Genomic DNA, 13,258 nt, shown 5'->3' with positions numbered 1-13,258 from the left:
AAAAAAAAAAAAGAATAATTGGAAAGAAATTCTCAGTTTCATCACCAAAATCCCTAATTCAAAGATTCTAACCCCTGCTCTGTAGGGGAAATTTTTCATATACTGTGGAGCTGTCAGTTATGGAGTATATATATAAATATATATATATGCCATAGTATATATGTATATGGGCTAGGATTTGCATGGAGGATTAAGGGAGTTAGCAGCTACCCCTGTTAGACTTTAGCAATATTTCAAACCTAACTCTCACTGTCTCCTTCAGAAAACCTTTCCAAGACTGCCAGAAGCTATATTTAAAGCCTTTTTCCCCCCCTTCCTTATACCTATTTAGATATCCTTTATCCCAAATGGTAAGCTTGGACTTGTTTCATTATTCTCTTCTGTGCAGTGCCTGTTGTTAATTTTAAGTAGGATCTGTTGTTAGAATTTGAAAAGCTTTTGAAGCCCAGGTAATTATTAGCCTCAAACTTCTGTAGTTTTGGACTTGCACACAGACTGCTGCCTTCCTTACCCTTTTCAACTCATTACAAATGTTTCCTAATTATTAAGCATATGTGACTTGTGAGAGGTACCATACATTATTAATGGGCCAGTCTCTTAGAACTCAGTAGAAAAAATCAAAACTCCTTATGAAAAGTTGCTACTGTGAAAGTAGTAACTTTTCATATTTAATATCAATGAGGCTTTACTTTGTCAAAGGACCAAAGTAATATGATTGTATTAGAGGCTAATAGCATGACATTTTTCTTCTGTTAAGAGGCTTGCATTTTCAGTGCCATCTAAAGGGAGAACATTTTTTCTCCTCTATTTTGAGACTTGTCTTTGTTAAAAAATAGCTAAATTCACTTTCTGCCTAGCAGCAAGTTTTAGCAGCAAAGACCCAAATCCTGAAAAACAGTCTCATAATTTAAACAATGGCACTTAACTATGTGACTGCAATGGATGAAATTAAGAAATCTCTAGATTTGAGTAATCCTCCTTTTTCGAAGAGTAGCTGGGCAGCTTTGAGCTCCCAGAGTGTCACTCGTTGAGGTGGGGGATTTAACACAACTTTTGCCATAATTAGAGAGACTCTTGGGTGAAAAACCTGGGCATTTTGGTCAATCTAGTGCAAGGTGATTTACAGCTGACAGGTACTTGAAGACAGAGGGTACACAAGCTCTTCTTGGATTGATTTTTACCTTGTTAGTCTTTTAGGCTCGACACAAGTGGGAATACACCACTTTCAACACGTCCCTCCATTTTACCCCTCCAGGTCAAAACAAAAGGAGATTGAGTTCACTTTTGTAGAGGGAAACAAGTTGCTGTGATCAGGGCATGGGGAAGAGGAATGGCTGCAATGCTGCCAATCCAATCAGGGCCCCTCGGAGCCGCACAGAGCTCTCCACCAAACCTCCAAGGCGCTTGGGATGAGGGATGATAATTTCATCCGCCACGATCAGGCAAAAGAAAGGTATGATCAAGCAGCAGACAAAGTGGGAGCCTAAATTAAATCCCAGGAAAAGATCTCACAAAAAAAACAAACCCCCTCAGGCTAATGAAGTTGAATTAAAAACTGTTAAATCAGCTTACGAACAACTATTATCACAAAGTGCTCATATAACACTTTCACTGGCCAAATATCAGATATATGAAAAGGGGGAATTCAGCCAACAGTATGTTCGCACATTTAGTAAGGGGAAATTGAATATTCTGCCTAACACCAGAAATTTAAAATCAAGCAGAGAGCCAATTTACTCATAGAGATATTAATAAAGTTCTCAGTGATTTTTATAAAGTACTGAATAGTTCTCGATTATATTATAGTGATAAAAAAAAGCTCATATTACACATTCTTTAAGAATTCAATAACTTTTTTTCTAGGCTGTTTCAAATAGATTAAATTAAATAAGCGAAAACAACAATCCCTCCTAGAGCTACTTTTAAATGTGAATTCTGACTTAAAGGAGACTTGGATAGTTTTGATTACTATGATGCATTTACTGAACTATGCAGTCTACACAGTCCCTTGAATGAATCTTTCAGGGGGAGATATCTAGATGTATTTCTAAATAATAAATGTATCTGACTGAACTATAATATAAAAATTTTAAGTTCTGGGAAGTTGAGCTTCCTCAGGTCTTAGTTGTTTTTGAATAGAGTAATCACAATATTAATGCAAGACCTTTATCATACTAGAATCCTTATTAGCTAAAATGTAAGTTATCACCTCTGCTCTTTGCCTGAAACAAGAAACAATCAGCATTAGACTAGATTTTAGGGGGTTTTTTATGTCAGTGGCCGGAACTAATTGAATTCAAAGTTTCAAGTGCCAGCAGATTTGCCACAGGATCCAGTAGTTGTGTTACAAAACATTTACTAACACTAAGTGATACTTGAGGAGAAAACAACTCAAATGGAACTTTTCCAGTTGAAGTCTAAGACACGAAATAATTAAGGGAGAACAGAAATAATCTTTCAGAGTTATTTTGAAGAGTCTCTCCCCAAAAAGATAAAATTTCATCCATTGCCAAAAAGCATAAGAAAATTGTGACATAGGAACCTTTCTTTACAGGGCTGTAGTTGCCCTAATTTTCAGTAGTACCTAAACTATCATTATTTTTGGCCCCAAAATAGATTTGACACAAAGTCAAATGTTTGAGGTACAACGTATGTCACAATTGACATGAAGTTCAACACCATTTTCAGGAGCCCCCAACCTCCTCTCACTGCAGAAGCAGGTGAAAAATCATTAAATAAGGATATTTATACGGACTTATTCTCCTGTCACAAAATAACTATACCTGCAACACTGACCTTGAACACACACTGACTAAACCTCTCTGCATTTGCTCGCAATGGGTTGCTAGAAAGTCATCTCAGAAAACAAAGGGATGCTGAAAAACTAGATTACAGTGGAGAATTATTGCCTTTTTGTTCAATAATCTGTACGTAGCTAAAGAGATTAATACATAATTCTTCGCTTTGAGCTGCTGCTTTTCATACCATGGGAGAGAAAGAACCTAAAATTTTCCCAAAACAGTTGCACTGGTGGATTAGATCACCGAATTGATGTCATGCTGACTGAGAAACTAGGAGAAGGAAAGGGAAGTATACCTGTTGCTCCCAGCATTTCACTGGAAACTGCCCTTCAATCACTTGATGAGCACTATATGGCTGTAGCTGGCCTGTAGTTTCCACACAGTGGAAGGCAGGAAGAAGCAACTTCCAGCAAGCACTAAAATGACTTCAGTGAAAAATAAGGAGTAGTCACTGTGACAGCAAAAATTTACCAGCAGCAACAAAGAGATGCGAAAGCAAGCATTTCATAAATGAAAAGTGAGAGGAAGGATGACTTAGAGAAAATGGGCAAGAATAAAAATATATGTCACGAAGGCCTCTGGGAAGCTCCTGATTCAAAGATGTGTGGAAATGGGTAAGAAGTAAAGGACAGTAGGCTGTGGATGTGCTTTGCTGGACTTTGCAAGAAGGGAGATGGCACAGGGGCAAAAAAAAAATTCATCTGCTTTGCCCAAGCAATGGTGAAGATAAAATAGATTTGATTGAGGGAGACAAAGGAAAAAAAGGATATCACAGAATATATTGAGTTGAAAGGGACCCACAAGGATCATCAAGTCCAACTCTTAAGTGAATGTGAAGATGTCTGCCTTGGTGAGACCTTATTCTGGCTGAGGACTGGAAAGATGAAGGTTCAGCCAGGAGAAAGAGAGGGTAGGAGGACCAGAAACTCCATGAACGAGTAGAAACAAATAAGCACAAGTTGTAAACCAAGCAAAAAAATGAAACAACACACACACACACATAATCCTACAGTGCACACACCCAGGATATCAACTTTGCAAGAAATAATGAGACAATTATTTCCTTAACCTGGGCAATGACCTTCCAATTACCTTTAAAAGTGCTTATGGTTTGAATCAGGTTCTGGCTGGTGCTATGAATCACAATATGAGCTGGATGTGTGATCCAGAGCTGCAACTAAAGCCAGAGAGGTAGCCAGCTAGGACAGGGACACAAATAGCTCTGGGAGACATGCTGGGCAGGAAACCCCATCTGAACCTGTACCTGACAATTACAGGAATATTCTCCAGGGGACAGGAACGGGGAGGAAAAAAGGCAACTATTAATGGCAAAAAAGTATAATGGCTATTGCTGGTGCTTTCAGCTCAGAGCAATTTCAAGGCACATAGTGATCTCGAAGCACAGCCTATAAGGAAAAATCAGAAACAATTCCCCACTCTGGTCTAATGAACTAATACAAAAGAGTGAGCATCTCATTTTTAATGGACACGTGTAGACTACAGCTCTATCTGAGAATCCAAGGAGGAAAGCTTCGTAGAAAGTTCCAAAATTTTCTGAAGTAGAAAAAATGAAAAATGCTGAAAGTGAGTCAATATCTAGTAGGAAATCCCAGATGCAAAATTGCATTAGTTCCAGCACATTTCTGCACAGAGGTAAGCGAGCTCTTAGTGGAAACAGCAGAAGATTTACTTGAGGTACTTCGCTGAAAATAAACTTTTCCCTCCATAAAAAGGAGAGGTTCTGTGAGGTGGATACAGAAACGTACAGATGAATAGATAAGAACAAGAGGAGAGATAATACCTCTTTTTGTGACTTATTAAAAAAGCAGGTGCAGAAGGGTTTTTTCCCATTTTCTTAAAGCTGTGTGACACCTGCATGAGTGTTGAATTTCTGGAACTTCCTTCAGCGGGAAGGAAAGTAGCTCGCTGCTTTGTCTTATTGGGAAAAATCAAGACACAGCAAAGTGCTTTCAATACTACCTGTCTCAAAGCAGAGAACTGAGGCACAAAGAGCAGGCAGCTAGCAACACACGGCCTTTGAAGTGGGGGGAAAAATCACAGCAGCCATCCAGACTCCAAGGAGAGCCCTAGGATCTCTTCCTTGCTAGTTAAGGGGATGTAAGAGTTGCCCCCAGGCTACATTCACCTTTCCATCAGGCTAAGCCTGTTGGTTGCTTTCATGTGTTTGAGCAATTGTGTCTTACACCATCTGATGAGAAAAGCTGGAGGCAGCAGATGGGAAAGCACATCCACAAGGAACACAGGCACCTCCCTGCCATTTCCAGGGCTGGGAGTGGGAAAGGGTCATGGCAGAGCACACAAAGGGGTGTATGTCCCATCAGTGTGGTCCAGGAGAGATGCATGGGAGCACACACTCAGGGAATGAAAACAGCACATTTCTTTCCCTCCCCACTCCAGCTATCCTATAGGTGATGCAGAGTTCACATACAGCACCTTTGCACAGTCCCAGGAGTTAACAAGGAGGCCTACAGCTCCTCTCTAAAACACCTTAAAGTCTAACCAGGGCAAAGATGACAAAACAAAGAGGAAGACCTTCAGGGAGGAAAGCATGAGAAGGTTATTTATAATGAGAAAAGAAGCAAGATTGCTTGAAGATACAGCTTAATTACAAGGGAGGATTTGAAGGGAGAGAAACAGAAAATGCTTGACAGAGAACAAGGAGACAATCATGGGAGCCACATAAAAGGATGTGCAGAGCTGAAGGAATAAGAATGGGAATAGATGATGTGAGTGCACATTAACCTCTCTCTTTCTTTTTCTCACAGAGACTCACTCCAAAGCTAAAAAATGCTCTTGGATATTTGCCACGCAGTTGGTGAATCCGAGAACACACCCCTGCAGGCCCATCATGGGTCTAGATTGGCCCAATAAATCACTTGTCCCAAGACAATGCAATTAAGCCTAATTAGCCGATAGCTTTATTCCTAAACAGTCTCTTCCCAAGGGAGGTTTTAACTTTTGGTTTTTAAATTAGCTCAAGGAGCTAAATTGCTCTCATCTCCTTGGCAAAGCAACAGTTCTTTTCTCTACCTTAGCACAGGATACTTCCTGTGCTCAGGGGACACGTGTTGCACTGCACGGGTAGTTTATCCCTACATTAGCCCACAGTTTAAGTCCACTAGGACCAGTGACAAAACCTTCTGGAAACAGCAGCATGTACACTTCTGTCTGTCACCACTGACTTCCCCACCTGGCTGCATTCAGGAGTCTCTACATTGCTTCTCCAGATCCTCTCCCTGACCAGGACGAGGTGCTCTGTTCTGCTAAAGCTTTCAGCAGTGCTGAGATATTCAGAGGTGACAGACTCCAGGGTCAGTGAGAAATGGACCACCTTAGTCTGTTAGCTCAATAAAGTCTGAGTAGAAGACTCAGTCTGAGTAAAGAAATTCTTGGCTGTGAGGGTGGTGAGGCCCTGGCACAGGTTGCCCAGAAAGGCTGTGGCTGCCCCATCTCTGGAAGTGTCCAAGGTCAGGTTGGACAGGGCTTGGAGCAACCTGGGCTAGTGGAAGGTGTCCCTGCCCGTGGCAGGGGGTTTGGAGTGAGATGAGCTTTAAGGTCCCTTTCAACCTAAACCATTCTGTATTTCCATGATTCCTGGAAGCATTTTAAACAGGGGCAGCTTTAGTTCTTTCCAGTACAGTAGATATAAAACAGCCTTCCAAATCTTTTTATGACTGTCATTTGCTCCCAACTCACATTCCACCAAAGATACATTATTTGCAGCAGTTTCACAGAAGCTTCAGCTATTTATTTTGGGGATTATGTGACTCTAATTCAAAAGAGAGTAATGTGGTATCTCCTCAAAATCAAGAAAATCATTAAAGAAAAACTCAGCCAGAACTGCCAGCCCTGGAAGGTGTGGAGTAACCTCTTGCAAAACAGAGTTACTGGGCAGACAGGATCTGCACTAGAGCAGGATGGGGACCTAGATCACTTGGGAAAAATGGGAAGGGGAAGGTCTGTGAAGTAGCATATTTTTGTTTATCTCATTACATGGTTAAAGTTCACATACCAAAAAGGCTGTGCAAGTCTCTATAAAGAAGTAGCAGGAAGCTGTTTATGTTCTGGCATTTTCATTGGCATCAAGACAACAAACAGGGAAGTGATCTAAGAGAGAGGGTTGATATCTCACCTCTGTCTATGAAGAAATTGGCTGAAGGTGCCTTGTGTTTCTCAAAGCCAGTATGAAATAGCTTTTTGCTTCTTGCTCTTTGAAACATTTTTTTTTTTTTAAAGTAAAAGCCAACGCATTTTTTTGAACATCAACTGCTTCCTGCACATGCAGCATTTCTTCACATCACACAAACTTTTAATTTTTAAACTCTACCTGCTGCTAGAGTGGGCTAAAGCTAAGTTTGATAAATCCTTTCATTTTAAACACTAAACTGTGTACAGTTTTCATTTAATCCTCTGCCAAGGCTTATCTATTATTCTTCTGACTGCTTTACATACATTTATTTCCCTTTCATCTCTTTAAATTGTGCCTTACTTTTCTTTCCTTTACTGTCTCAGGGCTCTGTGAGTTTTCCCCCTCCCATCCCTTATGCCAGCTGACAGCAGAGCTGAACCCCCTACACATCTACAGTTGCAAATACTCTGCTGTGACCACTTGACTTCTCTTGCACCTTCTTCCCCAGCTGCTCACAAATATTCACGTTTCATTATAGCTAAATTGCTCGGTAATTCTAATTATCCTTCTTTTTATAAATGGAGAAATAGAGAGAGAAAAAAAAAATTAAAAAATTAAAAAGGAAACTTTTCTGGAGCCCAAACAGCTAGACAAGCAAAATTTCAATATTAGTAGGTCACTTCAGTGCTCTCTGTGTCTTGGAAACTTCCCCTCTGCAACACTCATATGGAAACTTGGTGGCACAGGCTCAGCCTGCACTGACCCAACAGTTCCAGTAGTATTTCATAGCTCTGTTCTCTCCAGGTCATTTTTTTTTATTTGAAACCTTCCCATAAAGAAATCACTCTCACACAATTAGCCAGGAATATATTGCATTGTGATATATAGAGCAGGTATTAAAAAAGCTATTTGAGTATTAAAAGAGACTTCAAAAGAGGTGAGATCATGAGAGAATGGGGATATATCGAACCCATATATGTCAGATTGATTCAGTTTTACTGCTCTAAGGAGAAAGATGGGGGGACTAGCAAAGGACTACCCAACATACTTGGGTGATGTTAATTGGGATGGTTACAACATGTCACTTTTAGACCCATGGCCTTTGCAGTGAATTAGAGAACTATCCCCAGCTAAGCCAAGGTGTTTGCAGGACACAAGGATGGCGTCTGCAAAGATGCAAAACACGAAGGGGACACGTGAGACTGTGTCACCATCTCCCAGACATCAGATCTAAGGACAAAACCTTGCCCTTAGATATAAACTCTTTCCCAAGTTAGTGAATTACCGGCTTTATAACTCTTGTAGGAAGCTTGCACAGCCATGAAGAAGAAGAGTGGGACTGGTTTGCCTTTTGTCTGCTGAGACATGCCATGGTATTACTGATTTGTGCCAGGTTTGGGTTGTGGAGGTCTTGGCCACGACCTCAATGGCAGCCCCAAGGCAGAAAGCAGTGCTGGGATGGCCTCAGGTACTGATGGCTATTAAATACTTTAGTAACTCTTCCTTGAGTTGCACTTTAAAAGAAACAGCAAATAAGTGTTTTGTTGCCTGGGGAGAAGGGTCTGGAGGGAGCAGCTGGAGGGGAACCCAGTTTCTTAAACTGGGCATAGGATAGAAGCATACTCACAAAATTAAGGGAATTTAAACCAAAATACCTAAATTCCTTTGGTGATTGGCAGTAGTTGGGTTTGAGGGGTTTAAAATGAAAATTTTGGATCGAGCTGTTTAATTTTCAGTAAGTACCTAAGGCCTGTTTGCCCCAGTCTCAGTCAGTAACAGGCAAACACCCTGGAACTGCCTCTCTGAATTATGGTCAGAACATACATTTTTCTATTAAGGCCCAATACATTATTTCCTTATAAAAATAACTACCTTCTGCAAGTCGATAGCTTGCAGAAAATATGAAGGATGAGACAAATTAAGGAAATCTATATAGGTGGGTAAAATGACTTGCAGAATATTGACTGTGAGTTAAAAACAATATTTCAGACATTTTAAATGACAAAAGGGTGTCAGCTGGATTGCAGTTTAATTCCCTGCATTTGTGTGGGCTGAGATGCAAAGAAACAAGTGTTTGGTGCTTCTGTTTTTTGACTGAAGTTGTGTGGCCACTGGGTGTCATCCTTGATTCAGATGACAGCCAAAGACTTTGTAGCTCCAGCAGACAGGCTGCAACTTCCCAAGCAGTTAAATTCCACTCTATTTGATTGTACAACATACACAAAATTGCTCTGCATTTAAATCAGCTATAAAATTGAATACTTTGACATAGACAAATTCTCCTTTGTCTCAGTGCCGTATTTGGAGACCTGAAATGACTGGTTGATGCGGGAAAGAAAGAGAAGTAATGCAACCAGGGCATAGGAACTACAAACAAATTTGATGAGTGATTATCAAATCTCAGGAAATATGAAATAACTATGATTAAATAATGCAGAGGGACTACGCAGGAAGGTTGGAATTATATCCTTAATTGGGCCCCAGGCTGAAAAAGCCTATTTCATATAGGTAATTGTGTTTAAGATATTCAGTAGTCAGATTCGGTACACAAATTAATGACTATGTATGAAGGAGTCAGTTCAGGAAAAACTAATTTAAACTCTTACCTACAATACGAAGCCAGTGCCCTCACAGAAGTTTCAAAATTTCATCAAGGAGGAAAAAAGACTCAAAGTCCTTGATATTTTATTCATTTGCCCTTTTGCTATTCTGCAATTTTTCACATTTTTTTTCAACTATTCATCATCTTCCCAGTTCCCCAAAACCAGGATCCATGGGAACCACAGAACCAGGTGGGGCCATGGGAACAATGCATGCACCCAACTAACAGGGAAGCATAAAACTTTCAGAAGAAATATCCAGATATCCGGAATATTTTGCCAGCGTTCACATATAAGGATCGAATCAGCTCACAACAGGTCGTATGTCATCCTAATGAGTTTTCTGCTATGGGTGACTGAGAAAAACTTATCAGTGTTATTTTGTTATCTCCTGAGAGTCTAGACAGTCTGAAACGAGCACAGTGCAGCGAAGCTGCTTATTATAATATTATTTGTCTCTGAAACCTGATTTAGTTTGCCTTCTTCAAGCTAAAATAAAAGGAAGTGCAAGCAATTTCTCCAAGTATTACAGCCAGAAATGTTTACATTTGTCAGTGCATTGAAAGTATTAATCCTACTGTTCTTAATATAGGTACATAGAATATAGTAATATAGTGGTTTAAATAACGGGTATTTTTTTAATGCAGCTAACCTCAGTTGATAGCTCAGCTTTCCATGGATTATACAGTCTTTGAGAACACAGATCTCCGTGTAATACTTCCTAGCTTTGCCAGTGGATATAATTTTAATGAAAACGTGCCAGTACTAAAGAGTTATTAGGCACAGAGTCGAAATTGTCTTTGATTTTGTTCACCAACCAGAGACTTCGAGGATTTTTTAAAAATCCATTTTTAAAGGAAGATGTTAAATATTCTCTTTACATTAAACAGCCTCATAGACATGATTTAGGTTACTTGTTTTTAATATTATCAACACCCTCTTTTATGATTCTACTTAGTTTAGAACTGATAGCAGACTTCAAGAAGGAAAGGCACTTAAGATGTGAGCATGTGCATTACCAATTTCAAAATTTACTAAAATTAATATACAATAACCCATTTGAAGTAACAAAGACATATAAACAATTTGACTAAATGCCCTTTTCACTGATGTAATAAATCAGTAAAAAATTTTAGCCCAATGATATTTTTTTTTTTTGCAACAGGAATTTTTTCTGTTTCTGTAAATATATACATAGATGCACATGCCCATATTCTAGGACTAGTTATCTACACAATTTCACTTTTGGATCTCGATTCAAAGGGAAGACATTTTCTCCTTTGAACTTCACAGGACTTTTATTTGGGTGTAGAAAAATACTCACGTTGGTTTAACACTCTTGGAATGCTTTTCATGAATGTAGGCACCAGCGAGGCCTCCTGCTCCAGAATTTAAATACTGCAAAGAATAAATCAACATGTACATGTCGTGCTCATTATCTGTAAAATATCACCTTTCTTCCCTCACTCAGCTCTACAAAACAGACCAATTTTAACATTTCTAGAGGTTTCTAACTGGAGATCTTAGCGTTTGTCACAAAGTGCTGATGTAGATAAAAGCAGATATATGTTTTCAGGTTAGATTTTAAAATATCTTTCTTGGCTTAGGTACAATAATTGAAGTCTAACAGGCTAGAAAATTGAAGTACAGCTGAAACAATTCCATTTCATGATACATATAGAAAAGTCATCAAACAATCCCTCTGTCTATATCTGTTGATTCTTAATCTCAACAGAAGTCAAAGGAATTAAAAATACCTTGTTCTGTGATCAAAATTATTTAACTTTGGGTAAGAATAGTATCTTATCTAGGGACCACTTCATAAATCCCTGTAGCTGGGAGACCTTCTCAGTGTGAGAAATAAGAGAAGAGCCTCTGATCCTGTGACCACAGGGTAGAATGTGCTTCAGAGCAGATATTTAACCACCACCAGCATCCACCTCACATTCACAAGACCTTGTAGGTCATTGCCACTGTTAGTTTTTGGAACCTCTCATAACAAAGCCACCACTAAAATCAGTGTCCATCTCCTCACTGTGGCTGGTTCAAAGGTTCAGTCAAGTCTTGATCAACAGTTCAGGTGCAGTTCTTATTCATCTGACCTGTTTGCTGACCCATGATATAAGTGACATTATGGAAAATAGTCTCCAACAATGAATCTATTTTACCTTGTAGGAGCACCAGCAGGCAAAATCTACTCCCCAGTCATGCAGATGAAGCTCTACATTCCCAACACTGTGAGCCAGGTCAAATCCAACAAGGCATCCCTGCAGGAAAGAGATGATTATTATACTACTTGCTAAGATAATCATCACCATGAAGTTATTTTGAAAAAAAACACCTGTAGAGCTTTACTTGCTCTCTCCATAGGCATGATATCTAGTGACTATTTGTAAAAAGTCAGGTAGGGATAGGACAAGTAGAAATGGAGTTAAACTAAAAAAAGAGAGACTTAGATTAGACATTAGAAATTCTTGGCTGTGAGGATGGTGAGGTCCTGGCACAGGTTGCCCAGAAAGGCTGTGGCTGCCCCATCCCTGGAAGTGTCTAAGGACAGGCTGAACAGAGCTTGGAGCAATCTGGTCTAGTGGAAGGTGTCCCTGCCCATGGCAGAGAGGTTGGAAATAGATGATCTTCAAGGTCCTTCAAACCCAAACCCTTCTATGATGAATCTACCAAGACCCATCTGCTTTGAGTTATTACTAGATATGGTTTAGATTCCTAAGATGTTGATCATGCAATAAAGTGGAAACATTTGAAATAAGTATTCAGAACAAATGCATAAATACAACCTGTTTTATGGCACAACATGCAGAAACAAAGTAGTAAAGTACATAATGATGCCAGTTACTCACGAACAATTACATTCCACCATATACTTTTACTGAAGGTCTCACTGATATTTAAACTAGAAGTATTTTGCTCTTTGGGAATCCAAATGGGTGAGATAGAATCTTATGCAACATAGTGATCTTTAAAGACGTTTTTACTTGTCCCTCAGAAGAAGAATTCTGCCATTCCTCTGTGAAAAGTGGTGTATTTCCCATCGCCACAATTTGCACAGGGAAAGAAAGGGAAAAAAGGAATCTAAGGACCAGAGACGCCTAGACCAAAAAAGCAGGTTTTACACACGAAATAACCACTGGATGGCAGCATTTTTAAACTAAAAAGTTCTTCCAAGGTTTGCTATTTAAGTGCAGAGAAATAAAACTGCTTTTTTTGTTCCTGGACTACGAATTAAATGCTATTTTGCATTTTGCTTTTAAAACACAAACAGCTTGCTTGCAAGCAGCGGGGTAGGAATAGGAGTGAGAGCACAGGCTTCAGAAAAATCAGCATCCAATAATAAAACAAAAGGTTTTTTTTTAAGAATCTCCTGCTGTTTCTTGCATGGAGAGAGCCTTAGCTAAATTATTTAAACAGTACTTTGGTATATTTAATCTTCTGTATAAACTAGATAACAATTTGAATGAAGCAGCATTTTAAAAAGGTGTGACACATTAATTCTAATGGAGGCTTTGGTGGAGTTATCAGCTTAAGAAGTTGCTGCAAAGCAATGGGAAGAAAACTCACTGCCATAGCACTTGCATGATCTAAACATGGGAATAAGAGTCCCAATAAATAACTGTGGTGGCTTGACTTCATAGGGACATGCAGAACTGAGTTAAAACAGATCAACTGAAATGGTGAAGCTAAGGTAGAGAGGC

At 39.4% G+C, this 13,258-nt stretch overlaps 1 protein-coding gene across 1 annotated transcript in view; it reads right to left on the bottom strand.

The window, feature by feature from the left end:
- Positions 1 to 13,258, bottom strand: part of KYNU (kynureninase) — a 53,385-nt gene that overhangs the window by 12,888 nt on the left and 27,239 nt on the right. Inside the window, exons 8-9 of the mRNA XM_027749016.2 lie at positions 11,720 to 11,818; positions 10,876 to 10,949 (exon numbers count right to left, since the gene is read on the bottom strand). Coding sequence (XP_027604817.2) covers positions 10,876 to 10,949; positions 11,720 to 11,818 — 173 coding nt within the window. The remainder of the gene's footprint in view (positions 1 to 10,875; positions 10,950 to 11,719; positions 11,819 to 13,258) is intronic.

Source organism: Pipra filicauda, unplaced genomic scaffold (genome assembly GCF_003945595.2).
Source record: "Pipra filicauda isolate LSUMZ 115617 unplaced genomic scaffold, ASM394559v2 scaffold47_size6085603_pilon, whole genome shotgun sequence".
Taxonomy (NCBI): domain Eukaryota; kingdom Metazoa; phylum Chordata; class Aves; order Passeriformes; family Pipridae; genus Pipra; species Pipra filicauda.
This window is presented reverse-complemented; position numbering and strand designations above follow the sequence as displayed.